The sequence below is a fragment of the Rhipicephalus microplus genome, chromosome 5 (assembly GCF_043290135.1).
Source record: "Rhipicephalus microplus isolate Deutch F79 chromosome 5, USDA_Rmic, whole genome shotgun sequence".
Taxonomy (NCBI): Eukaryota; Metazoa; Arthropoda; class Arachnida; order Ixodida; family Ixodidae; genus Rhipicephalus; species Rhipicephalus microplus.
Window position 1 is genome coordinate 151,863,163 of NC_134704.1, and position 27,984 is coordinate 151,891,146.

Genomic DNA, 27,984 nt, shown 5'->3' on the forward strand with positions numbered 1-27,984 from the left:
GGCCCGGTTGCTCGAGCGAGGGCAAAGGCGCTCGCGTTGGCTTCGGAGGGAGACGGGTCGGCGTAGCTAGGCCACGCACTAGGACACCGTACTGCCCTTCGGCCGTGCGTATGCAGCGGGGCAACAGGTGAGCGTTCGCCTTGGGCGCGAGGCGCCGTCAGCGAAGTCCGACGAGCCCCCGACTGACGGGAGTCGACGGACGGGAAAGATAGCGTGGCTCACCGTTTGCTGTCCCGGAGAGTATCTGACCGCTCCCGACGCAGCGCGCGAAAACCTCTCAGGAGTCGCCGCGCGCGGCGCCACAGTCAACATCCGCTACCGGGTGAGGGAGTTATACGTCACTCCGCCTTTCCCAGCGCGGCAGACAGCAAAGGAGGGTAGACATGTCGGGACATGAGAACGGCAGAAAAGGCGGGAAAGCCCGCGCAAAGGCAGCGGGTCAGCCTCGATTCCCACAATGGGGACGTACCTTTGGGAACCAACTTTGTTGTTTCTGGTTGGATCTTGATGAAAATTAGTACATACACTAAAAATGGCCTCAAAGTGCTTCCATAAAAATTTCGAGTCGATACCACAAAAACTTGATGAAAGATTATTATTTTTTCATTTAACCTTGTGAAGCGGGGCTGAAGGATTTATAAAATGATGTAAATAGTTGGTTTAGTTAAACCTGGGTATAACGAAATTCCCAGAAAAAAAAATCGTTATAAAAAGGATTTCGTTACGTGCGGGTTCGGTACGAAAATTCCGAAAATAAACTCACAAATAAACAAGAAGGGGACTGAAGGCAGAGCTAACCCAAAACACCTATTTTACAGTAAGAAACTGCGTTATTATTGCGATAACAATTATATGGACACTACCGGCGCGATTTTGCCGTTGTCACCACGTTCCGTAACATGTTCAAATTGATAAGATGCCCCCACACATCGAAACTTTCACGAGTGGATACAAGCGTGCGAGCGCTGCTGAAGCAGAGATCAATTCAGTTAGCCCATCCTTATCGCTTGGAAAGTGCTAAGATAACATCTCCCGCGTGTTAGAACTGCTATCGAATGCTCAAACAGAAAGTAAACCACCCGTTTTGAATGAGCATAAAGTTACACAGGGAGGGGGGATCACTCGAGTAGCAATAATGAACTTGGATTTTAAGGGCGGTCACGATTGCTGACGTGCTTCCTATCTCCGCTAGTATCAGTGCGTTTGCAACGCGAAGGGACTATGTGAAAAGAGCACTTCTCCCTAGAGCAGCCGCATTTGCTCACACCAGCATTTTGTTAGAGTTTCACTGTATCGGATCCAAAAGAGTTGGCTGCCAGCCTTACTTCTTATAACATTTCAATTTCTTGCTATCGCGTTCATTGCATTGCATTGAATGAGCCGTCCTGTTCTGGCCAAAACTAATTGGCTAATCGCCAAAGCTACGAGCCTGCCAACTCTCATCGCGGTGGAAGACGAAAGCACGTGACGAGTCGGCCTCCGAAAATCTGTTGTCACCGTAGTCTCAGAGAGTTTCCATCAGCGCCTAATCTGGCATTTCCTCGGTGGTGACGACGCGGTTGTCTGAAATTAAGAAAAGTCACTGTTTTGCCACAAAGGCGAAGCAAACTAACGTTCACCGCTCGGCACTTAACACACAGTTTAAACAAACAAAGAAACGAGACACGAAACGGAATCACAGGTACAGATATGAATGCGAACTAACAAGTGCCCCAGTTGTTTCTTCGCTGTGTTTGAACGCGGCCGGGCTATACTGCACCTGCGTGCGCTCAGGTGCAGTGCAGCCCGGCCGTGGTTTGAAAAGTGCACTTTTTTTGCAAACGGCGCCTGTCCAGGGAGCAAAGTGATCTTTGTGCGCCCAGCAACTAAACGCAATTGTTCGGTCATCCAAGGCGCGCGATTCTCCCCAATGAAGGATGAGCGCGCGTCTGCAAGCATCTACCCCCCCCCCCCCTCACCTGTACGCGGGGCAAAGTACTCGTGGGAGAGCGCGGGCGGTTTTTCCTTTCCTTTCTTGGTTCTTGAGTTTTCATATATATATATATATATATATATATATATATATATATATATTGTACTGGTGCACATCGGCGCTAGCTCTGTGCCAGGGAGAAAAAAGATGACGAAGTTCGTGTGTCGCGCTCTCGGCCTCCTGCCTGGCGAGTTTCTTGCTAAAACTCCTCCGAAGAACACGCTTGTTACATTTGGTGGAGCGCTGCTGGGTCGTTCCCCTTTTCGTCTTGGAGCTCCGCATCCATACCATCTGCCCCTGGAATGGCCGAGGACGGCGCTCCTTCCCAAGCACCACCTACGGTCGTGTGTGCTGGGACGCTTCGTCGACATGACCCTCCGATGTTCAGCGGCAGCAACGAACTTGACGTCGAAGACTGGCTGGTAGAGTTTGAGCGTGCTAGCGGTCCCAACAAATGGGATGACCCTGCTAAGTTGACGCGCGTCGGCTTCTATCTGACCGATGTGGCGAAGCTATGGTACTACAACCATGAAGCCAAGTTCACTACCTGGTTGGCATTCAAACAAATCATCGCTTCGTTCTTCGGTCGGCCTGGATTGCCCAAGCTTCGCGCCGAACATCGCCTCTGTACCAGAGCCCAAAGGAACAGTGAGACGTTTACGAGTTATATTGAGCACGTCATCAATCTGTGTAAGTGGGTGAATGCATCTGTGGCGGAGTCTGACAAAATAAGGCACATACTGAAAGGCATAGAGCATTTCCGATGGAGGCAGAAATGTTGTAGGCCCATGTGCTCAGATTTGGGTGCACGTTAAAGAACCCCAGGTGGTCGAAATTCCCGGAGCCCTCCACTACGGCGTCTCTCATAATCATATGGTGGTTTTGGGACGTTAAACCCCACATATCATCATTATCACTGAAAGGCATAGATGACGATGCATTTCATATGCTGGTAGCCAAGTGCCCTCAGACAGTAGCGCAAGTCATTGAACTGTGCCAAAGCTTTGACGAGCTGTGCAAAGAGAGCGCCTTTCTACCCGTCGGGCCGTAATTCCCACAGTGGAACTCTCATCTTTGGAAGCGAAGAGCACTGGCGCTGAATATTCCACCTTACTGCCGCAAATTAAGCAATACATCCGTAAGGAAGTGGCTTGTCAGCTCTCTATTGTCACGTCTGTCACCGAGAGTCCCACAGCACTGGATCACTCACTCCGTCGTGTCATTCAAGCTCAAGTTGCTGAGGCGGTTCCACCTCCTGTACCACCAACACAGCCTGCAGCGCCTCTCACTTATGCTGAGGCCGTTACCCGTTCCTATGCTCGACCGTCGCCAACACCATCCGCCCCAGTCACCAACTTCTACTCGCCACCACGCCCTATTCACCCAATACGCTCGGTTCTCACGCAACCCCTCTCGTCTCCCGGACCACCTCACAATTCTTGACGCACCCCAGACAACAGGCCCATCTGCTACGCCTGCGGCATTCCTGGCCATGTTGCGCGTCACTGTCGTCGTCAGCGCAGTGTTTATGCCAATGATTACATCCCCAACCTCGACTACATGCCATAGCAGCCAGCATACCCTGTTTCCGTCGACTCATCGGGCGCTTATTCGCGCTGTGCCAGTTCCCCCTCACGTAGATCTCCTCCTCCCCGGCGCCGCTTCATTTCTCCTGTGCTCCGCTGTACCAACCCCACGCAAGAGGAAAACTAAGAGCCGCAGTTCCTGAGGCACGAACTGCGCCCTCGTCAAAAATTTCAAGGCCTCATCTTTCGCCTCCGAACGAGATCGCGATTATTATTGATGGCGTTGCGACGAACGCTCTTGTCAACACAGGAGCTGCCGTTTTCATTTTAAGTGAACTTTTGTGCCGCAGACTGCGGAAAGTGACGACACCCGTTTCTGATCTTTTATTACGGACAGCGAGCTCGCAGCACGTTAAGCCTGTGGCGGCGTTCTCGCTCACTTTGCACTCGGCTCAGTATGCCCTCCGCTTGTGTGCGGAAGCGCGAAAGGGCTGTTCATTTGCACTGAACAAATCGCGAAATATCGAAATTGGTGAGGCCACGTGAACCACCCAGCGCGAGTTTCAAGTTCAAAAACTGTTCGAAGTTTTTCTACATTCGAGTTGCGCGTTACGCAAACCTTTCAAGCAAGCTACGCTGGCTCGAATCAGTGTCGTTTTCCGACTAGAAAAGGGCCCACAGCTGTTCCACGCGTTCTAGCAATCATGTCGCGTCTGCGCGTCTTGCTTGGTTTTGGTGTGCGTGTGTGGTCAGGATGGCAGACAGGAGGACTTGCACGCTTTTTTCTGCTGCTCAACTAGACGTTGAAAGTGTGACGACTTTGCTTGAGCGTAATCCGCGCGTTAGGTGCCGCGTTGCTGAGCACTTGTTTTAGCTGTTGACCTCTTGGCGGAGCACTTGCCGTTTCGGGGTTTCAGGTATTCAAGTTTGGAGATAGTGAACATTTCGTGGGCGGTGGTGACGGCTACATGCACGCGAAACTATTTTCGCGAGGCCGACTTTGTCGACGTCAGGCCCGATGTCGTGGCTGAAGCTTCCGAACAGCATCACTCCGGCAGCGATTTGTGGCTGCGTGTCGTCAACTGCGACCTGGGAGAGCGGGTGGGACATCTGTTGCAATGGTTTAATTACGGCCGATGATGATGCCGACACTGCGGAACCGTGCATGGATTAGGGCATTGTGAATAAAGTACGTGGTGAGGGCGATTTGGAGGAATCGGATTGCGAGAGCGACGATGCTTTGTAGCCAGTGTCTCATGCAGCTTATGCTCTTGGCCTCGGCGAACGAGCACCCTTATCGAACGAGACCGCCCTTATCGCTTCTACTTTTTTGAAACAAGTGCATCACAGACTTTTTGGACAAAAAGGTTTGTGTTTTCACTCGCAACTTTTTTAAAACCTGTGTTTCATTTACTACGAACTTCGGGATACAGCGAACGGATCTCGTGTCAGTCTTAGGTTCGTCATAAGCGGGCTCAACTGTATGTGTATATATATGTGTGTGTGTGTGTGTGTGTGTGTGTGTGTGTGTGTGTGCGCGCGCGTGTGCGTGTAGGTATGTATGCATATATGGTGAATCACGGCGGCGACGGCGAAACAACAGCCGAGACTCTCTATGTAATTGTTATTGCAATAAAGAAAAGGTAAGGTGGAACGTTCTCCGGAGCCACACCATGCGCGCTCACTGAAACTATGCACGCGCGCATAGCGTCGAAAACGAAGCGTGAACAAGGACACAGATACTGCGGAAAACTATTCGGTAAAGCAGCGCGGCCATATGCAGCGCGGCCCCACATATGTCACGCTAACTGAAAGCGTGGCACTGCCAAAGCGCCAAAGTCTTTTTTGAGGGAAAGGGGGACGGGGGGAGGACACCTACGTCAGCGAGGTTCACGGCAACGCGGGCTCGTAGTGTGCAGGCACGCCTGCCCACCGCGCGCTCACCCACGCGCGCCGCCGCTGCTTCGCGCTTTGTCGGCGACAGGGCAGCCACGGAAGATGCATGCTCATACCAAAATGGCAAAATGTGGAGGGAAATTCCTGGATTGTCCGCGGTGAAAATTAGTTATGTCAAGGTTGTCTTTCGCTGTTACTTTGTTACATAGAGGTGGCAAAATACATGTGCTTCTATGGAGCAACGGCGGGAAATAAAAATACCTCATTATATTAAGGAATTCATTTTATGGAGGTTCGTTATAAGAGCAGGTTTTAACTGTAATTTCTGTGCGCACAGCCAAATGTATGCTGAAGGTGTCTGCCTTTCAAAATAACTTTTTTGCAACTCTAAAACTTGTACAGTGCTGACCACTTGTGACATAACAGCTTATTATAGTGCAGGACCAGTTAAAATGCAGTCGTTTTCCACTCCCATTTACCCTTCCATAGAATCTCGTGTATACGCATACTGCTTATTGTGTAGTCCCCCTAGATGAAAGATCGGTTATAATGTGGTGGCCAGAAAATAACGACAAAACGGGGTAGCCAATGTGCGTCTGAAAGGAGGCGTGCTGGGTGCAAGCAACAAAGTCGTTACAAGGGGGAGGAGAAGCGGAGTAAGCAAACATAGGATCGGGGCAGAGGAGAAAAGAAAAGAAAAAAATTGGCCTGAATCTACATGTTACACTCTAAATGTCGTTGAAAGACGAGAGTCTTGCGTCTGGAGAGAGTGAACAAAACGTTCATTTGATGTTCTGTGCAAGAAAAATCGGTGAATGGTATTCTGAAGGCACTGCGTTAGAGTGCCTCGAGCGTGTAGCGGAGGCGAACGAGCGCATCTAGGCACATTAGACACAAGTGCCATCTGGCAGTTATCTTCGAAAACGAAGGCGTGCGCGACCGCGGAGAAAGATGCGCGCCAGTCTCTGAGGTGATAAGGTGTAGAACGCAAAGCGACGGGCAGGTGCCACCACCGTGTCGTCGTAGCAAAACTTTGGAAACCCCTTCTTGAGCATCGTGTTGCACTGCCAGCGCAGCCCGATAAATGCTACAGTCTTTAGAGTTACCTGTGTGTGCCTCTTCTGATATAAAGTCAGATATACAAAACATAGACGTGTTATTATGGCGCCTCAGATATGTGCAATATTTGCTTTTTAGTTGACAATCGCACAGCTATGAGAGCTAAACCTTGAGCAATATTGGTGGGCTGTGCGGATAGGGTTGGCCGTTTAATGCCGTTTGAGGTATCGTTAGGGCGGACAAACAGACAAATGTACAGACAGACAGACCAAAATTTTTTTGTCGAAGGTCCCCAAGAAAGACTATCGTCTGTAAAAAAAACTGCGGCATGCTGTGTGTGCTCGCTGAGGGCGGTTGACCAGGAAGCCTTTGCACCAGCGCCGACGCGACTGCATTGTACTAGCGTGGCTGGCGTGGCTCCGGCCGCTTGCTCCCATCTGCGCGTGGCTTTGCATGATACGTGCAATTTCTTCCTTTTTTCCTGTCTAGCGTCTTTATCGAGCTTGTTACAGGTATCGCATTAGCTACCTGGTCCATGAATTTGAAAGCTTTTACGGTTCTATCACAGGAGCCTTTGCTGCCACCTCGCAGCCTCCCATAAGCTTCGTGGCTTTTCAATGTTTATCTCCCAACAGCAGACGCAAACTTCGAATCACGCACGCTGTTCTTGCTTCAGTGCCTAAGTGCGATCTTTTCGACACCCAATCTTCAAGTTTTGGACAAACTTCACGTGACAGCATACTAAATTGCAGGCTAGGCTCAATCAGCGTTGGTTGCATTTCGGTAGCTGTTGCGTGCCAAGTTGCGGTCTGGTACAGAATCAACAAAACTTCTCGCAATGGCTGCACTCAAAGAAAAGGGATAGATATCGTTAATGAAAACGAGGGTGGCGGTGTAGCACTGAATGGTGGTTCGCAATTCGATGTTTACGATGTTTTGAAATCGGGCACATGCCCGAGAAATCACACAATTGGTGTCTTTCAGCACGTGAGATTTCAGATGTGATTCGACATATAGTTGCCGTGTAATGCGTATAATCGAGGCGGTCTGAGAAATAGTTGGCAAATTTCTGCGATGTTGCTTTATTTTGTTAGACCCCCCATTTCGTGTTCATTTTGTTGGCAATGCGGTTCCTTGGAAGCTCTTTTTTTTTTAATCTTTGGAAATTTGAATGGTTGTAAGCACCACGCATCGCATGCTGCAATTTTCGGACATGCGAGGCTGCATGCTCAACACATTTTGGGAAGCTACAGCCCTTGAAAAAGGTTGCTTTGGTTATAGTGCGGTGCTGATTATAATGCTGGTATTCCCTACTCCTGCGACTTGCGTTATAAGCAGTCTATAATGTAGTTAACATTTTTTCCCAGCGACACTGCAATGAGCACACTTGTTCTACAAACAAGAAGTCCTGCGAAAAAGTCTTGAAGGAGTAAAATAAAAAAATTAAGATTGCAGCTCCCTGAAGCACAGTTCAAGAAGCTTTACAAAACAAATGAAATTAAAATCTCTGAAGTGATTGCCAAGATATCTGCTCCACGAGCTGAGCAAAATGGCAAAAGACAGTATTGAGAAAACTGCATTTACAGTTTCATCTTCTCTTTACGTCTCTAGAACACCTAAAAACTGTCACCTTTGGTTTGTCTGGTGATATTAACTTCTCGGACATGTGGCCTCTCCCCAGTGTGTCCTCATTGCCATTTTTTTCATAACCTCTTTTTTTTTATCTACAAAGAATAAGTATAGATTTCAAACCAAAGTCTTATGTATGAAGGAGTGGTGTGATAAGCATGACAGAAAAGATTGCATTTGAATAAGGCCATATACTGAAACGATTACACACCTTTCTTGTGTTCAAGCTGTAATGAGCATAATTAAGTACTTCTTGATTACAAATAATAACTGAACATTCTTTTATAGAGAGAGGTTTATTGCATCAGCAAATAGCGCCAACCATGGCATCCTATGCCTTCTTCTCAAGTAACGAGCAATTATGGGCAGGAAACTGGTGGCACAGGAATTTTTTAGCAGTTTATTTAATGGCACAAGTCGGGCAGTTAAAAATTCGTTCCCCTGCTTTATTCATGTTCTTTTGTGACTCTAGCAGTGAAACGCATCATCGTACAGCCAGTTGCAGAAGCGCTAATGTACGCGGCTTTCATTGTTTCAGAACGTTCATAGACGCTCTTGGTGATACCAAGCACAACTCCAAGCATGTCTAAATCACATCTTTAGAGTTTATTGACAGCACTCCATATGACCGTGAAGTGCGCGGCTGCGGAGACAGTGCAGCTGGTGCGTGATGTACTTGGCAGCGGCATTCGATGATGATGTGCGAAAGGTTAAGCCTAAATGACCAAAAATCGGCACGCACTGCACTTGGTATTGCATTTTCGAGTTCTAGCCGCCGTTCCGATCAATCCTTGGCGGGGGGGGGGGGGGGGGGGGGTCTGATGAGCTTGACTGTGGGGTCTGTTACTAGTGCTTAAAATGCACATCCGTGGTTTCAAGGAGCCAGCGAGCGATGTGCTTCGTTACTTGCGAAGAAGCGCATTGTCACGATGGTACTAGTGTGTTGTTCTTGCCTGCAAAGTACGAGGTTCGTCTCGTCGTCAGCGGAGTTAGGGTAAAGATCAACTCTGATGTCGCACCACCCGGTTGTCTGCGCGACATCAACAGCCATGTTCGCAACGCACAAACAGCAGACGATCTCCCAGAGCGAGCATCAGAAAATGGCGATGGGAGCCGGGGCAACGTGGTGAATGCGGCCAATCAAAGGTGTCATATTGTCTCTCATGTGTTTGCTTTTTGCACGCTTCTTTATGAATGGAGGAGCGAGCTGAAGTGGGGAATTTGAACATGGAGAAATGCTCCTTCCGATGAGCCCAAGAAGCTGGCTCCCAGTTGCACCACCACGAAGCTATAACTTGTTACGGTGAAAATTGCTGTTTTCTCGTGATTTTCAGAATAATTTTTGCTACCTAGGAGGGCGAGACATTTTTCCAAGCACTTCTGGCCGGTTTTCAGTGTAGATATTTTGAAATAAAAAAAAAAGGGTTCCAGAAACTGAAAACTTGATAATAAAAAAAATATTTTTTTGCCATTTTTCTTCATACGAAAGCTGTGTCACCCCTTAAAGGCCAACTCTGGCAATTTTTTTTACCATGCCAGGATAATGGCACTTTATGTTCCTGAGACACTCTTGTCAGGCGCCCAATAGCTGAAATGCTCCACAAATGTGGAGATAATTTTTGATTACCAAAAAAATGCAACACCGAAACCCAACCGAGTGCGCTTCTACGTGTGACGTAATCATTTTCCCGAACCTGCCTGATGGCTCATAACGCCTGCCAGATGGCACAACCTGTCCACGTCGCCGTCGGTGATTGGCTAAAACGCTTACGCTGTTATAGTGAATATATGGTTAATCGTGTGTGGCTCACAACGCAACACCACTTGCCACCTATCGCACGCCCACCAACACGGAAAAGGAAATCGTACACTCAACCAATGAAGCGCCGGCCAAACCCACGCAATTTATAGCAGACAAGCACACGCTGTAGTGGCACATCAGATTTGTCACTTCCGCCAGACAAAACTCAGTTACACACACAATGTTGCCATTAATTCTGGCAAGCGAGGTCAGTGTTTTGAGGCAAGCTATAAAATTCATTTCGAAAGAATTTGCGAAACTCTCAAGCCTGCTATACAGCATGAATGGCGCAAACGTGCAGATGAACGAACCCAGTGAATTTTGAGATCCATTGACCTCAAAAAACGGCCGAAGTTGGCCTTAAGGCACTTTTGTAGTGCAGAATATGGAACACACCTAAGACAATGTTCTCCGTCTGCCTCATGGTGACCATAAAGAAGTACTTGCTTTTGTTCACATTTTCGTTAGTGATTTTTACAGTTTCAGCTTGTGAGCACTGTGTTTGTGTTAGGATAAATTGCTAATTTTCTCTGAGCTTAGTCTTTCTGACCCAAATATTGTCTTTCATGACTACAGTGATGTTTATTGGGTGACTGCTACCACAACTCCGTGCAGGCTCTGGAGAAACTCAAGAGCAACAAGATCAGCAAGAAACAGGAGCTAGACGCCGCCGAGGAGAGCATGGGCGAAATTCGCAAGCGGCTGACGGCCGTGCAGAAGGAAATTGCGAGCGTGCAAAAGGCACTGACGGCCCTAGAGGCACGCCAAGAGCAACGGCGCCAGGACCGCCACAGTGTCTTCCAGGCGTGCAAACTGGAGCAGATCCCCCTGCGCCTGGTGCGTGGCAACCTCGAGGACCTTGACGCCACGGCCCAGGCGGATGACGGAGCAGGAAGCGATGAAGTGGCCGCTTCCCAGGCCAGCATCACCAAGGTGTACGAGAGGGAAGGCCAGATTGAGGTAGACTACTCCGTTCTGCCAGACGAACTGACCGAGGTAGGTGTGCCTGGGTGTGTTGAAAGTTTTTTTACGTGGTAATAAGAGTGTAAAGTGTTGAACTTTAGTCTCCTGAACGTCTTTCGTGTTAGGAATATCCTAAGCCTGTTAATTCGAATTTCATTTGCATGGTTGTCAAGTTAAAATTGTAAAAGCTTGAATCAAAGGGACTAGATATCACCAAAGGAGTGGGGGCACCTGTTGAACTTTCATCTTTATTTACGGAAAAAAAATTCATAATTGTTTCTCTTTTATTTTTTAACTTCTTGAAAAGCAATTCCTGTTGCAAAAGCTTGAGCTATTCAGCTGCTAAAGCAGTTGCTGCGACTCATAAAAGTGTAACTCAAAAGCTCAGGTGCCTTCCGGCCAGCTCTGCTTATTTAGGGAAAGCAAATGGTCACAATATGATACTCGAAGCTCTGTTTTTTTCTTGTTATTCATCTTATCTCTCAGGCACTCGTACTTGGTGGCAGACATCCATGTTCTTATTTAGATTCCATCTAAATCAGCAGCCACAGTAGAGTGGCAAACGAAAAAAATTGTTTGATTTCTGCTTGCACTTTAGCATGATATTGTCACGTAGGTGACGGTGAGGTTGCCGGCGCCGAGAAGGATGAAACGAAGACAATGTCGCTAATAAACTTAAGGAGAATTGATTGCGCATGCTTGTGCCCTAACAGTAAGAAAAAGAGATCACTCAAACACAGTAGACGACCGCGTGGCCGTACGGCTGGCGCCAGACTTTCTCGGGGGCCCGAATGCGGCACTCACCTGTCTTATGCTTTCGTCGCAACACATTCTGGCTTCAGGCTGGCGCACGGCTATGCTGGATAACAAGCAAGAAAAATAAAGCGTATAAAGAAACCGGTACTAGCACGTACCGGTCCCCGCTTCTTGTAAATGTGCGTGGCAATATTTGGTGACTACTGGAGTGCTCTACTGCACTTGAAGACATTGGCCACCATTTGAGGTGTGTGGTAAGCTTGTAGTGTGCAGTCCCCAGTCTCAAAGCCTTCTCAGTTGGCACAGTCAACAAAGCTATGACATGCCGTATTTACTCGAATCTAGGCCAACCCGGTTTAAAACCCATTCTCTAAAGTCAGAAGCCCAGGGGAAAAAAACTTTCCTCGAATGTAGGCCGAACAAAACAGCGAGGACAGCGTTCACAAAGAGAAAGCATTTATTGAACATGACGATGAAACAAAGCAGTTGGTTCATGGTGCAAATAACTTGAGAAACATACAGCCGCTAGTCCTGCTATGTGTGTTTCTGTGTTGTCGTATTTTTCGCGCTGCTTCTAGTCCGATGCCACATTTATTCCGAGTCGTCCTCGCTGGCTTCAAACAGTGCGCAATCCTCGGTGCCATCAAGCTCATTGCATATGTCGCACTTCTTAAAATAGCGCACTATCAAAATTCATGGATTGTCGTCTCACGCTGCAACCTCTCCAGTGACACACATTTTTTTCGTCCACGCCCAAGTCCCGCCCGGCAATGTTGGTTAACGACCCTGCGGCTGGGACAACTGTCCTTTTATAAGCAGCACTATATTGACACCGCCTGTTTGGCGTCATTGCCTACACCACACACAGCCAACTTGAAGTTTGAATCAAAATGACAAACGGCTCGCTCGACTCAACAATTGCCACAAAGATCAAAATGGCAGCCTCACGTGTGTACTTAAGCCAGGTGTTGACTTTGCTATTAATGGCTGTACAGTAGACTCCCATTAAACGAAACTCCCTTAAATGAAATTGCTGCTTAAATGGAACTATTGCCACTAATATGTTTGGTTTTATATTTGAATATTGTACCCCTGTTTATCCCTCAGTAAACGAAACTCCTCTTAAAGAAAACACATTTTTCTGGTCCCTTCAGGTTTCGTTTAAGAGGAGTCTACTGTAATACCGTCTAGGTGGCGCTAGTTGTGCACTACTTTTCTCAATGAAAAATGGCGTGTTTTTCGAAATTCTCCAATCTAAATCGATCCTGGAGTTCGATGCAAAAAACTTTGAAAAAGCTATTGGCCTAGATTCAAATAAATACAGTGTGTCCTGGTTCATTGCCTCCGAGACGGTTCAGCTCGTTTATTTTGGAAGTCGTGTTGATCTTGGAAGTCAGTGCACGCCATGGTAGCTAGCAGCTAAGGAGGGAGGATGGATGAATAGTAAAGTTGAGGTTCAAAATGAATTTAAAACAAATAGTGATTTTATTTAATCAATTAAAATCAAATAGTTCATATGTAGACTCAATCCTCGATATAACAACTTATTGGTTATATCAAAGAAAGTGACCAATAGCTTTACCACAGATAAAATATTACAACTAATCGTTTCCAGTTGAACCGACCTATAACGGCCCCACTTAAAACGAACTTTCGTTTCAAACAAACAATATCCGCCTGACCGTGAAAATATACATTGGTTCAATGGCACAAAACTGCACTTACAACGAACGTCTCCGAGCGCTGCTGATCGGTTACAGCGAACGGAGTCGACGCTCTGACGACTTCCCGGGAAACCACTTTCAACCGCCGATCAGGCATCGGCGAGGTGCTCATACATTCTTATTGTTAAACGCTGACCCGGCCTCTGCGCCCCTCTGCTTGTCGCTCTCCCCGACCGCTTTTTGTTATCCACCTCTCCATCCTTTGTCCCCCCGCTCTGCTACTCTGAGCACCCCGCATCGCCAGACGAGGCCCGTGTTTTCACAATGCCACCGATCTTTCGAAGGCCGGTCGGCCATCTACCCTGTTTTTGACCACTGGTACTGTCGTCGGCGTCGCTGGCCTGGAGTAACCAGACCATTTCCACTATCGTTGGCCGCCGACCGTATGCGATCGTCTGCGTCTAGTGCGCGCATGTACGCCATCCCACCGACCCTGATAATTTGCTATTCGTTTCGTGTTTAGGACTTGGTCTCGCTCACTTCGCACTCAAATCGGCATGCCCTGTGCACGCGTGCGGAAGCGCGAAAACGGCTGTTAATTCGCACGGGGCGCATCGCGAAATGTCGAAGTTCGTAAGGCCACGCAAACCCACCGGCTCAACAATACGATTTTTTTACCATGGCCGCAATTCTTTGAACATCGCTGCACGCACCGATCCAGGCGGCCATGCTTTGACTTCTACGCGCACAGGGCACTCTTTCCAAGTTTTTCTACGTGTGAGTTTCGCAGACCTTTCAAGCAAGCTACCCAACCTGCCTCCTCCCCGTGTGTTTTGGTTTTTAAGGTCGCCCTCTCTTCACTCTATCGCAACTCCTTTCCCTTCTCTCGCAAACCTGCTCTCCTCTCTTGATCACAACCCCTTCGCCCATCTCCACCGCTCTGCGATGCCAGCCAAGCTGGCTCGAGTTAGTTTTGTTTTCGGACTGGAAACGGGCCCAGAGCTGTTCCACACGTTCTGGCATGTGTGTCATTTGTGCACGTCTTGTTCGCTCTTGGTGTGCGTGTGTGGTCAGTATGGCAGACGGGAGAACTTGCACGTTTTTTCCTGCCGCTCAACGAAACGTCAAAGGTGTGATTGCTTGGCTTGAGCGTAATCTGTGCATTAGGTGCCACGTTGCGGAGCGCTTGCTCATAGGTGTTGACTATCTGGCACCAAACTTGCCGCTTCGGGGGTCCTTCAGCTGTGGAGATGGTGAAAATTTCATGGACGGTGGTGACGGCTACATGCGCACGAAACTGCTTCGCGAGGCCGACTTCATCGACGTCGTGCCCGATGTCGAGCTTGAAGCTTCCGAACAAGATCACCCTGGCAGCGATTTGTAGCAGCGTGTCGTCTACTTTGACCTTCACAGCAGTTGGGACATCTGTTGTGATGGTTTAATTATGCCCGATGATGATGCCGACACTGCGGAACTGGGCACGGATTAGGGCATTGTGAATGATGTGGCGAGAGTGATTTGGTGGAATCGGATTGCGAGAACGACGAAACTTTGGAGCCAGTGCCTCATGCAGCTTATGCCACGGGCCTCGGCGAACGAGCACCCTGCCGTTTTAAATAAACTCGAGACTGCCCTTATCGCTTCTGCTCTTCGAAACACGTGCATCACGGGCTTTCTTAGGCAGAAAAGTTTGTGTTTTCACTCACAACTTTTTTAAAAACTGTGTTTCATATACTACGAACTTCAGGATACAGCGAACGGATGCCGCGTCAGGCTCATGTTGGTTATAAGCAGACTCGACTGTATAATGAATTTTTGGATATAGCAAACTATTTTCATGGTAGATGTGACTGTTATAATGAGGTCTGAGTGTTTAACATATCGTACAAAAATTTTTTGCAGTTTTTGTCTTGACCCTACGACCTGCTCAGTGTTTTTAAAATTTGAACTAGGCCACTGTGAGCATCACTTTTTTTTGGTTGGTTTTAGTGAAGTGGGAGCAAATTCTAGTGGCGGGATTTGAACAGTAAGGGCCCGAGTTTATAAGCAGTAAAATATGTTTCATTTAAAACATTTGTCTTAGCAGATAAAAGCCTTCTTAACACACTTTTAAATGAAAAAAAAATTGAGGTGGAGATGGGCATATAAAAGCTAACTGCAACGAAATTTCGTGCACCTATAACAACCAACTTATAGGCAGTCTAGCTGAAGACAGTGCTGCCTGCCAAATTTCATCTTCGAAATGCAAGCGGTTACCTAATTAAGAAAAAAGAAGTCTCCAACAACGCAACTTTTGATACCGAAACTAGGGAAAACAATGCTGTTAAAGCCGACCGGAAGTGACGTAGACAGCAGCTCGAGAGACCGACCGCTTCAGGCAACTCGTCTGCTCTGCGCTCCAAAGTATGCGCTTTGCGGCCATGCTCCAGAGTATTCTCCTTAAATGATAACGAAAAAGCAAACAATGTAAACATGTACCGTGAACTATACATGATCACAAGAGCTCATTAAAGCGCGTACTTAAATAATAGCTGCCCGCTTTGCACCTACCTTCTTGTCCTGCTGTTTTGGCATACGTATTGGTTCACAATAAATGATGCTACTCGCTTATGCTTCGGATATCCTCGCTTCGGTGATAACTACGTATGATAAGACTGTGTTGTTTTTAATACCGATGCTTGGTTTGCAACCTCCCATGTTTACCAAAAGTGTCCCTACATTTCTGCAAATACTTGTCTGTCTGCATCGAAAAAATTTATATTAAACCGAACGTGGCACAATCCGTTTTGTTATAGTACTGCGCTTATGGGCTTATTTTGAACCGAGCACACTTATATTTCTGACGAACTTCGCTGCTTTGACTGCTCCTAAATAGAAGCGAGCTGATCAACTTTTGAGCTTTGATTACATGATTATAGATGGCGCAGCTAGTATACCACTTTGCGGGGCATCATTTTACTGGTTTTGTTTTTGGAATAGCATCATGCTATAATTTAGCAAGCCAAACATGCTAACGCAAGCAATTTACACTGTACTAAAGCTGTCTAATACAAATACATGGCGTTGCCAGTGCTTCTCAATACTCCGGTCGAGGCTTCCTGTTGTTGTGTTTACAGTGGCTAAATATTGAAGACACAGCGTCAGGATCTAACATTATTTTCAGTTTCGACAGTATTTGGGCAGAGAGACACCAGTCATGTTTATATTCGTGATCTTCTAAGTGCACGGTGTAAAGCACAATGCTTTTGGATACCTTCCATTCCTTTTGCCTCACTCCGATAGCCCGCAACTTTTGGAGCTTCACGTTCTTCGGAAAGGCGTGAAAGCTGGTCCAAGCCATAAAATATGTCCCAGCAGCCTACAGTGCCACATTTTGTATCCAAAATAGTCGACTCCTCTGAATTATCCGCTCATAGAGGGCCACCACAAAGAAAAGGAACGGATTGCAGCTGTTGGGAGTTCTGCTCACAAGCAGTGGTGAGCTGCAATCGAGGTCATTTTCGTGTGTGTCCGATTTGCCTGGGCACATCGCTAGAGCTCCTTGTCGTCTGCTAGCTGACAATTAGAGCACCAATTGCAATTGAAATATGCGATTGCAAGCTTTTTCACTGTCTTTCCCAGCGTATACTACGCATTCCGAGCCTATTCTGCCCAAGTCAAATTTCGTTGCAGTTGGCTTAAGGCTCAAAGTGCATCTTTGCAGCAGTGTGGGTTCTCCTGGAAAGGTGTTTCACAGCATAGCAGGCCTATGCTGCAGTGAGACCACTTTTTCAGGGAGTCACGGTGTGGTCAGACATACGTTTATTTGTTCATTTCAATTTCTATAGTATTCCTTAGAATATTCGAAGCACTCAAATATTCGCCCATTCTGACAGCTAAGCTATTACGCAGTCGAGTTTGAGAACCCGGGTTAAATTCCTGGCTCCTGCCGCTGCATTTTGACGGGAGATAAAGTGAGCTTTGTTGAAGATGGAGTGCAGATATTGGAACTTTAGGCTGCGCAGTCTTCAGATGTGGCTGCCTCATATGTCTTGAACATCCTCCAGTGTGTCAAGTTTACTGCCCCTGCAGTTGCTCAAAAATGTCACTTTCATCAATAATGTCGCATGTTTCATGGGCCGATACATTTGCTAAACTGCCAGTTCTTCACTAGCTCGCTGTTCATGTTTGAGTAGATGGAAACATGCAGGCATTCAGAGTATGCATTCATGCCATTCTTCATCATAGCTCCACAAACGGCACTTGTATGGAAACTAAGCACAGCTAACCTGAACCTGTCATGCCTAAGCCGCATTGCACGTCTTGCTTGTACACTGGAAGCGGTACGGTGTGATGTGTGCACTTTGGAGAGTGTTGTACAGCAAGAGCATTTTTAGGTGGCTGGCTGTTAGAAGATATAAGAGAACTACTGTCATGTCTCCATTACACAGGGAGACAAGTACTGTGCTGTCATTGTGTCTAGCCCTTTGCATGGATTATCACCCACGAGTGCCAATTCTTTTTGCCTTCCTTCTGTGCTGCAGGTCATGTTTAGTTCATTAGCACTGCCTTTTTATTGTTATTGTATTTGTTTTTTTTTTCTTTTGTTTTATCATCTGGCACGTTCTAAGTGTTTGTACTACACGTTTCTGTACTTTGTGTGGAGGCATTTTTCTGTGTCGCCATGAATCTGGCTTTAAGGAGTGTTCCTTTGAGAGAAAAGGTGGGCAGGTATCTTAAAAGTTTACGCTATCTTCAAGCTGTGTGGCTATCTGACAGCTTTTCAGGTGCCACTGGTAAAGTGTGATTTGTGCACCATGATTTTCAATTTCCAAAGGTTGAGCCTTAAAAGTTCCACTGATGCATACAATCAGTGTTGTTTGACCCACATCACATATTGTCGCACTTGTGAGGGATTTCATTAAGCCAATATGAAGCTTGGAGAAACTCTCATTATATGTTTTAATTTGATGACAAAGTTGGTCATTGAAATATTGAACTTATTGTTATAAAAACAACAACGTGACGCTGGTCTGTGAAGTCGCTCAGTGGATCGTGCGCATTGTTTTTGCAGCTGGACACGCCGGAAGAGGTCAAGCGGGAGGGGAACCGTCTCAACAAGGAGATCACAGACATGCAGAGTCACCTGCAGCGTATCCAGGCGCCTAACATGAGGGCAATGGAAAAGTACGTCACGTTTGTGTGGAATGTAAAAAAGTTACAGCACATGGTGTAGGGACAACGTATACAACATATGTAGAATGTACTGGCTAAGCAAGCTTTTCAGATAACCAATCATGCCACAGTCTTTTGGTCGTTAAGTCCTATGTCATTGTGCTGTCTTTCTACTTATGTTGCAGAGGCTTAGCAAGATCCTTTAGATGTTATTGGTCACATTTGTGTTCTGTCGTTATCCCTTCTTAATGAGCTGCTGCATCATTCAAACATCTTCTAAGTATATCTGGATACAGTGAAAGTTTGTTAATTTGAACTCAAAAGGGGCTATAAAATTGTTCGAATTAATCAAAGTTGGAATTAGCCTGCGGGCATTAAAATGAATAGACATAATGCCAATGATTGAAAAAATGATAAAAATGAAGACGTAAAAAACACGCAGTGTACACGACGAGCACTTGTCGCGTACACCCTGTGTTCTTTATGTCTTCATCATATCATTGCACCAATCATATGCTAGCATTTCAACTAGCCCAGCTTTTCATTCTACTACCGCACTAAGCTGACAGAACCCGAAAAGGCCACCCCTGGACTCATTATCAAGAATCAGGCGCTACTACACGTTTATGACGGGTGATTTCTTAAATTAAGTTTGTTGAGCTCTAACAGCGAACAGAAAGAATTGATTAGTCTGAAATACTGCAGAAACAAGCACCGACAGGCATTCATGCAAGCAGTGAGCCTTAATGTCAGAGTACACGGCGCTTCCGCCATGGTGGATAATTGGCTACAGTGCTCAAGGGATGATCCAATGGTCGCAGACTTGATCCCGGGCCGCGGTGGTTGCATTTTGGTGGAAAAAAGATGGTTGAAGCCTGTGTGCTGCGCAATATCAGTGTATGTGAAAGAACACCAGATGGTGAAATTTTCCAGAGCCCTCCACTACGGCATCTCTCATGGTCACATCGTGGTTTTGGGACACAAGAATTTAAATGTTAATAAAGGTGTATGATGCTATTTATGCTCCAAAACATATTTATTTACAGGGCAGTGTTAATGCAACCAAAATTAAAATTACCCTCTAAACGGGAACATAAGTCGAGACATTTTAAATAAAACAACGAGCTAAAGTCGCCCCTCGTCTTATATAGCGGTGTCTAGCCGACAGTGCAATGCTGCCTGGCAACATGTCGCTTGCATGTGCATGAGAACCTGGACACGGCCATATTCGCATCCAAATCCAATAGCAGGTTGTTGTTTTTTTCCTCTCTTGTCTGTTTTTTTTTTTTTGTTCATGATTTGCTTTTGATTTGTTCTAAGTTCTCGCTCCGCTTGACATTGTGTTCCATTTTTAGTGGTCTTTTTTCATTCACTGAATACGGGTAGCGGTACGAGAAGGCAGTAAGTAATCAGCTGTGTTTAAACTAGAGGCTGTTGACTTCACAGAAGTGAATGGGAATATGGCTGCTCAGCGCCGCTTTCGTGTATCAGAAAAAAGTGTGCGCTGTTGGAGGGTGCAGAAAGGGAAGCTGCAGATGTGCAATCCTTGGAAAATGTCATTTCGTGGGTGAAGTGTGATTCATCCGCAGCTGAAGAATACGCTAAGGAACTTTGTGTGGGAAGTTCATGCGTGCTCGCTGCCAGTGACCGTGGATACTATTCGCAAGAAAGCCGTGGAACTTGCTCGAGAAGCTGGGCTCACGAGAGAAAAGTTTCGTGCGCCAAACTTTTGGGTGCATCGATTTATGCGACGCAAAGGATTTTCCCTTCGGCGGCGCACGTCTATCTGTCAAAAGTTGCCAGAGGAGTTCGAGGACAAGCTCATAAACTTTCAGCGCTTCGTAAACCGGCTTCGGGAACAGAACAACTACATGATGGGGCAGATTGGCAACGCCGATGAGACCCCCGTGTGGTTTGACATGCCTTCATCGACCATGATCATGCAGCGTGGCGCCGAGGATATGAAGCTGCTGTAAACTGGCAACGAGCACTCGCGCTTCACCGTCATGCTGGCATGCATGGCAGATGGTAGAAAGCTTCCCCCCTTCATCATTTTCAAACGTAAGACAATGCTGAAGGAAGTGTTCTCGCCCGGTGTTGTCGTTTGCGTCAACAAAAAGGGCATACATGGACGGCCATGATGCTTGAATGAATACGAGTAGTCTGGAACTGTCAGCCAGGTGCACTGCTGTGTCTTTGCAGCTTGCTGGTGTTAGATGCGTTTAGTTGTCACTTAACCGACGCTGTGAAGCGCGCAGTGGGCGATGGAAAAACGGACCTCGCCGTGATGCCAGGTGGTATGACGTCCACCCTCCAACCGATCGGTGTTGTGCTAAACAAGCCATTCAAGGACCCAGTGCGGCTGGAGTACCAGAAGTGGATGCCCGGCAACAACCCGAAGACACCGACGGGCCGCCTACAGGGGCCTCCGCTTGCAACTGTTTGTGGCTGGGTGCTTTCCGCCTGGCGTTCCTTGCCAGATTTTATGGTGGAAAATGCTTTTAAGAAATGTTCCATCAGCAACTCGCTGTATGGCACGGAAGACAACGCACTGTGGGAGGCGGCCAGCGACAAACTCTCGTCTTCAGAAGACAGTGGTGCTTCGTCTGACAAATAGGAACAGTTGCGATGGTGGTTGAGGGGAGCTCCGATGATCAAGGTGCGGTGCGCCCAATTCGCAGATAAATGTCGGTCGGCAATTTTGGGTTGTTTTCCTTCTTTTTTTTCTTGTTTAGTAACCTTGGGGGATCGACTTATATTCCCACTCGACCTATATATAGTCCGGTTTATACGGTAGTAATTTCAATTTGCTTGCCTTCTGCCGCAATTTTATGAATGTTGTTTGCAACTTGCCCGCAAGCTCCAAATTCAAATCTGCTAAGAATAGTGCCTGTTTCGTTGTTTTGCATCTGTAGTGAACTTGGTTTGTTTTGATTTGGTTTTGCAACACATATAAATTCACTCTGGGCTGACTTTTGCGAGGAGTGATGAAAACAAGCGGCTCCCAGTTCGAAATATTTGTTGTGTATACCAACGCGTTCGCATTAACGGGAGTTTCCCTCCATTAGAAATACACAAGGCTGTGCTATGACCAGTGTCAGTTCATATTAACTAAGTTCAGATTAACGAGTTTTTATTGTATTACCCTGCTAATTTGACATTGAAATGCTTGCTGTCTCTGAATTGTGTTATGTAAGCATTTGCCTTTCAATAGCACTGACTGCTGCAAATTTTATCGAGGTGTCACAGTGTCAATTTTTTCACCTTCAACAGCTTATACATTGTGTGACCACGAGTGACAAGTTTCAAAATTTGAGTGCATTTATTAAAGCAAAAATGTCACATTTAAACTTTTTTACGTTGCGAACTGCATTTTAGGCTGATGAGATACAAATGGGTGGCTATATAAAATTGACACCCTTTCGAGTATTTGGCTGTGGTGTCATAATAGCGGCAGTGAATTTTGCCAGCACACGATTAAATGCCAGTTGTGCTTGCAGGCTGGACGGTGTGAAAGAACGACTGAAGGAGACAGACACAGAGTTTGAGAATGCACGCAAGCGCGCCAAGAAGGCCAAGATGGCGTTCGAGAAGGTCAAGCGTGAACGCCACCGCAAGTTCACCGCCTGCTTCGACCAGGTGTCCAACCGCATCGACGAGATCTACAAGGCGCTGACGAACAATGCCAGTGCCCAAGCATTCCTCGGACCTGAAAACCCCGAGGAGCCATACCTAGAGGGCCTCAACTACAACTGCGTGGCGCCTGGCAAACGTTTCCAACCGATGAGTAATCTGTCTGGTGGTGAAAAGACGGTGGCTGCCCTTGCCTTGCTGTTTGCTGTGCACAGGTAAGTGAATGTGTGATATTTACCAACTGCAGTTGATTTGTGTCAGTATTTTGACACAGGGGAACAAAATGTGTCGAGGAAAAAGAGGTGACTCAATCCAGTGAGTGAACGTGGGAAAATTTTGTTTTGGTTCACTACTTTCTAGTAGATGGCACTGCACTAACGGGGTCCACCAGTCATGAAGTGCACCCGCAAAATTTATACCAAGAACTGCATCACTGCATTCAGGGCTATTTTTGTGATGCTTCAATAAAGGTACAGTGTTGCTGTGCCTCTCAGTGGGTCAGTGTTTTTTTTTTTTTTTTCCTATCTTTCTTACAACAGATAGCTTGGGAAGCCTAGAGTAGGCACTGCATCTTTTGAGAAAAACACTTTCCGGCATGTGCAAATCGAGACATTACCACTGTAGAGAAAGTCTCCACGTCTTGGTCCCCAGATTTGCCCCGAAGTGCCCTTTGCAGAGGTGGTCAGTAGGCGGCAACATATAACCTTTGCAAAATATGGCATTCCTCCATCCCCGAAAGTGTTCTTTTTTCGGCGTGAAAAAACGGTGAGAGTTTTCCGGTACACAACTTGTACTCGGTCATGCAACGTGGGGCGAAACACTTGTTGCCCATCATTCCCTGGGCCCACATGCCTCACTTGAGTTCACAGGATGAAAGAAAACTGTCTCAAAGTGTGAATAGTTTCTTAAAACATCACCCAGAGGTTCCAACATAAATTGTGACATAGCGGACAGAGCGAAGCGAAGTGCCGGCTTGCAGGATCACCCACATTCGATAACGATGATAGTGGTGATGATGCCCTTTATAGTGGATCACAGTGTAGTGGCTTGGCAGTAAAAAAAAGATACAGAAATAGAATTGAGAAACAGGAGGGGCAGTGGGAAGGGTAGAAAAACAAGTTAAAAAAAGAGAAAGCTCTACCCCGTTGAGTGTTGTCTGGTGCGGAGAAGGCAAACACGAATGACTTTCCGATGCAGCTGAGCCGATGTGTCACCTTTGTTTTTCTGCGGTCAACACTGAAGTTGTTTATTGCTTCAAGTTATCAGCAATTTATATTTGCTTCTTGGTCTCGAAACATAACTTGACCAATCGGTGGCACAGTACTGACATGCAAAAAGAAATGTTTGGCTTGTTAACAAATCTGTTGTACAACTGGGGAATAAGTATGGTGCTTTTTTTAACTTTACTGCATTTTTGTATGAACTTAACTATACTTGTGGTAATCTCAGCTTTTTTTTTTATTTTTACTTAAGATATGCAGTCACTGTCATAGCAGTGCTGCAATGTGAGGCACCTCATTATATGCAAATCAGTGCTTATAGCAACGTATACAGGACGCATACTGCTATGTGGCTGTATTTAAACTCGACAAAATATTCATTTTATCAAGTTCGAAAATAATTTACTATACAGCTAAATCCCTATATAGGAGGCATGCTCTGAGCAGCAATTCTTATCTTTTATATGAGACGTCTCTTAAAAGCAAGGTACCTCGTAAGCATTTTTTTATCGACCCATATTTTATCGTAGGCATGCTGGTGCTCCTTATCTCTTATATCAGTGTCTCTTATAAAGAGGTTCGACTGCTCATCAAGTAGAGCAGAAATAAATGCTTTAACGTAAAGTTTATATGTCCAATTACTCTACAGAGCTCTTTGTCACACTGCTTTGTGTTAGGTCTCCTAAAAAGAGCACGGTCTGTGATCTTGTTATGAGCCAAATTATGTATGCTTATGCCACGTAACGTGTAAGTGGTGCAGGTGAAAGTATGCATACTGGTTAGAGGTCCTGAGTTGATTCGTTCCATTCTAAGAATGTAGTAGAGTAGACTCCCATGAAATGAAACCTGAAGACAGCAAGAAAAAATGTTCCATTTAACAAGAGTTCCAGTTACTAAGACGGCCAGAATACAAGCCCAAAACCAATCATATAGAAATAGTTGTACCATTTAAGCAGCTGTTTCATACCTTCCAAATCTATCGGATTTTCTGGGAGACTCCGGGATTTCGACCGGTTCTTCCGTTCGTACAATTCTCAGGAAAATCTTTCAGAAATCAAAATTTCTGTGCATGATCTGGCCACATTGACTAAAATGCAGCCCAGTCTGATCCAGGCTTCCTGCCAACCCACCGCATTTTATTGTAAACAAATTTAGAAGACGTTCATCTAAATGTACAGTAGAATCTCAGTGGTGCGAAACCAGCTGATACGAAATCATGAAAATTCCCAGCGAAATTCTACCATGCCCATTGGGCTAAAATTTGGGTGTTACGAATACAGTGGAATCTCGATGATATGAATCTCACGGTGTCACGAAAAATATTCGTATTAGCCGAAATTGGTATCATCGAAACAAATAAAACTAGCTAAATTAACAAAGAGTCAGACGTGAACTCATCCAGGCACAAGTACGTAAAAAGCATTTATTTACTTGCCTCGAGTGGCCGGTGCACTGGTCAAGAAAAAGAAGAATCTTCCGATTCTTACAAGCAATCCTCCTGTCCAGGAGTGACAAAAACTCTTCAAACAACGCCGCCGTCATCCACGCCTTTTTGTTTGCCGGATAGACGCACGGCAAACGACTCTCGCGCTTGAAGCACCGGGGCTTTTGGAACTTTCCGACTACGGTCAGCTTAAGCTTTTCCGATCCGTCGGCGTTACAGCACAAGAGCACAGTAATACGCTCTTTGCTTTTTTTGCCTCCTCTGCATGTCTGCCTTTTAAACAGAGGCTCTTTTCGGGTTGCAGGTTAAAAAAGAGACCTGCCTCATCAGCATTAAAAACATCACGAGGCTCATACTCTGCAATGAGTGACGGCAGCTTCTCTAATCAGTCGCTGACAACTGCCTCGTCAGCTTTTTTCGCTTCGCCGCAGACGCTTTTGTAAACGAGAGCGTGCCTAGTCTTAAAGCGCTGCAGCCACCCACCTGAGGCCTGAAATTCGTCGATATGCAGAGCAAGTGCAAACTCGTCGGCTTTCTCCCGCAAAACTTTGTCATCGATATTCACGCCATCTGCGGTTACCTCTTTAAACCAAGTCAGGAGAGTCTCTTTAAGTTTCACGTGCTGAGCGGTCTTCACTTGCTTTGCGTTGACGTTGAACGAAAGCACGTTTTTCATTATGGTCTCTCGCTGTCCAACAACTGTGCTCAGTGTTGACGTTGCAAGGCCTAGCTCCCTAGCCAACTCCGTCCGCTTTCTCTTAGGATCCTCATCGACCTTTCGAAGGATGTCTAATTTCTCCTTAAAGGAGAGCGCTTATCGCTTGCGAGACATAGCTCGTTGCGACTAGGCAAAATGTCGCAAACACAAAGAACGCGGCCCGAAGCACAGCACTGCAGCCACTCCGTCCAACGCCACGCAGAGAAAGAGGAAAAGCACAACAGCAACAAAAGCGTCACCGCCCCACTTGACCCGCGCAGTCCGCCGCGTCGTCGCCGCCGCACCCAAAAAAAGAGAAAGAAAGGAAACCGTGGCCGGCGCCATCTCTAAACCTAAACCGAAATCAAAGGGCGCAAGCGGTCTCTGAGGTCTCCGATATTGCGCACGCCGCGCGCCAATGTTGGAGGCCGCCACGCGCTGATGGCAGGCACCGTTGGCAAAATGCCAAACCGGCGATGCAGCGCGCATTCCGGCGCGCGGCTCAGCGCTGTTCCATTTCGCGGCCGTCAGTGGAGCGGCGTTCATTCGTATCAAACGACGCGGGCAGAAAATCGATTCGTAACAAACATACTCTAGCGCATCGCAAAGTAATGGGGCTCGGCAGGGACCACAAAAAAATTCGTATCATCCGGAAATTCGTATTAGCCGGGATCGTATCATCGAGATTCCACTGTACACTCAAACCTCGTTATAACGAAGTTGAAGGGGAGCCACAATTGCTTCGTTATATTTGTTATTTCGTTGCATCGATTATAACAGTTTGTGGCAATGTATGCTCAGATGGGCGCACACCTAAGCGTGCAAAGAAGGAAACTGCCTCGCGGCCCGGTGTACTGCTATGGGACGACGCGTGCGACAGAAAATAAACACAGTCTAATCTCATTAATTTGAACACGCTTAAAGGGGGACGCGGGTCCTAGAATGGTGAAAATTGGTCAAAAAGTCGATTTTTCGAACATTCTATATTTAGAATTCTTATACCTATACGCACGTGTTCTCAAATTGTGAACGCGAAATTCGATCAGTAAATGGGTTCAAATTTGTTATAAGGTCGCCAAGGGAGTCGCGAAACGCTCCTCGAAAGGTAAAATTTCTTAGAACTTCCCGCACGTGCCGCTGGCGAAGGAGCTGGCCGATCGCCACCATCTTGAGCTTGTTTTGAAACTGATTTCTTTGTGCGCGTTTTGCCGCCCTTTAAAATGGCGTCTCTTTAACGGCATGGCTTCCCTCGCCCCTTTTCCAAGGCTCTCTTCCCAACCGCTTATTGGCTGGAGCGCGAGCGTGCCAGGCAAGCCCCCCGTTTCTCGCTTCCCATTTGTTGATGCGGCCAAGGTTGCTAGCCCTCTTTTTCTGTGTTTTGCTTGTCTTCCGCCGGCTCCTGTTCCGCGCGCGTTGTTCTTCTGCTTCCTGCTCATGCTACGCGAGCGACACACCGACTTTCTGTCTCCTGCCGGCGTGACTGGAGACGCTCGTCCAAAAGAAGAAGACGCGCCGCAGAAGAAAGCCGACAATGTGCGGCCGAGTTTGCCCGAAACGGTCCATTTCGACAATGGCGCGCAGTCCCGGGCACCTGTTGTGTCCGAAACGGTGCACTCTCCAGGGCTTAGCTGCAGCACCTTCTCGGATTGTTACGTTGTCGGATAATCTGGCACTTCCAGCAACATCCAAGACCGCATTGACACGGCATTTTATTCCGTGGACGAGTCTGCTCAGTGCGCCAGGTTTGCAGCGAGCTTGAAGGCATTTCTCGCATCACAGTGCGCGACGGAACGCAAGTTCAAGCTGCTAGATGTTGATCTGGCGGATGACGGAAAAGAAAAGGGACAGAATTTGACATTGTTGACCTGGTGGTGATAGACTCGTTATTTCGGCTTGTCATCTGCCCTGAGTACGGTGAAAAAAGCAGGACATTTTGGAAGGGCAAGAAAGAGTACGGGCTATGTTCGAAGCTCATTGTCACGTGTGGCTGTTGCGACTTTTGCGAAAAGCGGTTTTCGTCCCCACGTGTTGCCGCTGAGACCGACGCCAAAATAAGGCCGTTCCAAGTGAATTTGCGTGCCATGAAGGCCATCAATAACATCAGCAAAGGGGCAACGGCTCTGTCGGACTTCTTCGCCGTGATGAACATTTCGCATCGAGGGCTCCACCACAAGAGCTACCAAAGCCACATGATGTTATTGAAGGAAGCCTGCAGTGCAACAGCTGCCGAGTGCGAAGTAGCGAGCAACGTCAAGGAGCTTTATGCGAAGTTCGGCAACGCGCCCGGCAACGTTGACGTTATACAGTCGCCGACCGATTTTTCGGATCTGGCGAGGACCGAAAAAAAGTACGAAAAATTGAACAGTCCGAAAAATTCGTTTTCGCCAAAAATCTTAAGTTTATTGCATCAGGCAGGTTTTAAAAAGTCCTTGATGCTGCCTTGCCTCAAACTACGCTTGGAGGCAATTTGGTTTGCCCGTATTTGCGCCAAGGTGACATCGTCGCCATAAACGCTCGACAAAATTTTCACCGCGTTGGCGGTCTCCGCCGCCGACGGCTGCGGGCGGTCG

The 27,984-nt window shown here is 46.9% G+C and overlaps 1 protein-coding gene across 2 annotated transcripts in view; it reads left to right on the forward strand.

Annotated features, from left to right (window-relative positions):
- SMC1 (structural maintenance of chromosomes 1) overlaps nucleotides 1-27,984 on the forward strand; it is a 103,059-nt gene that overhangs the window by 60,747 nt on the left and 14,328 nt on the right. For both annotated transcript variants that reach the window (XM_075896066.1, XM_037424988.2), the window contains exons 11-13: nucleotides 10,499-10,879; nucleotides 18,320-18,432; nucleotides 21,921-22,268. In XM_075896066.1, the coding sequence (XP_075752181.1) occupies nucleotides 10,499-10,879; nucleotides 18,320-18,432; nucleotides 21,921-22,268 (842 nt within the window). The remainder of the gene's footprint in view (nucleotides 1-10,498; nucleotides 10,880-18,319; nucleotides 18,433-21,920; nucleotides 22,269-27,984) is intronic.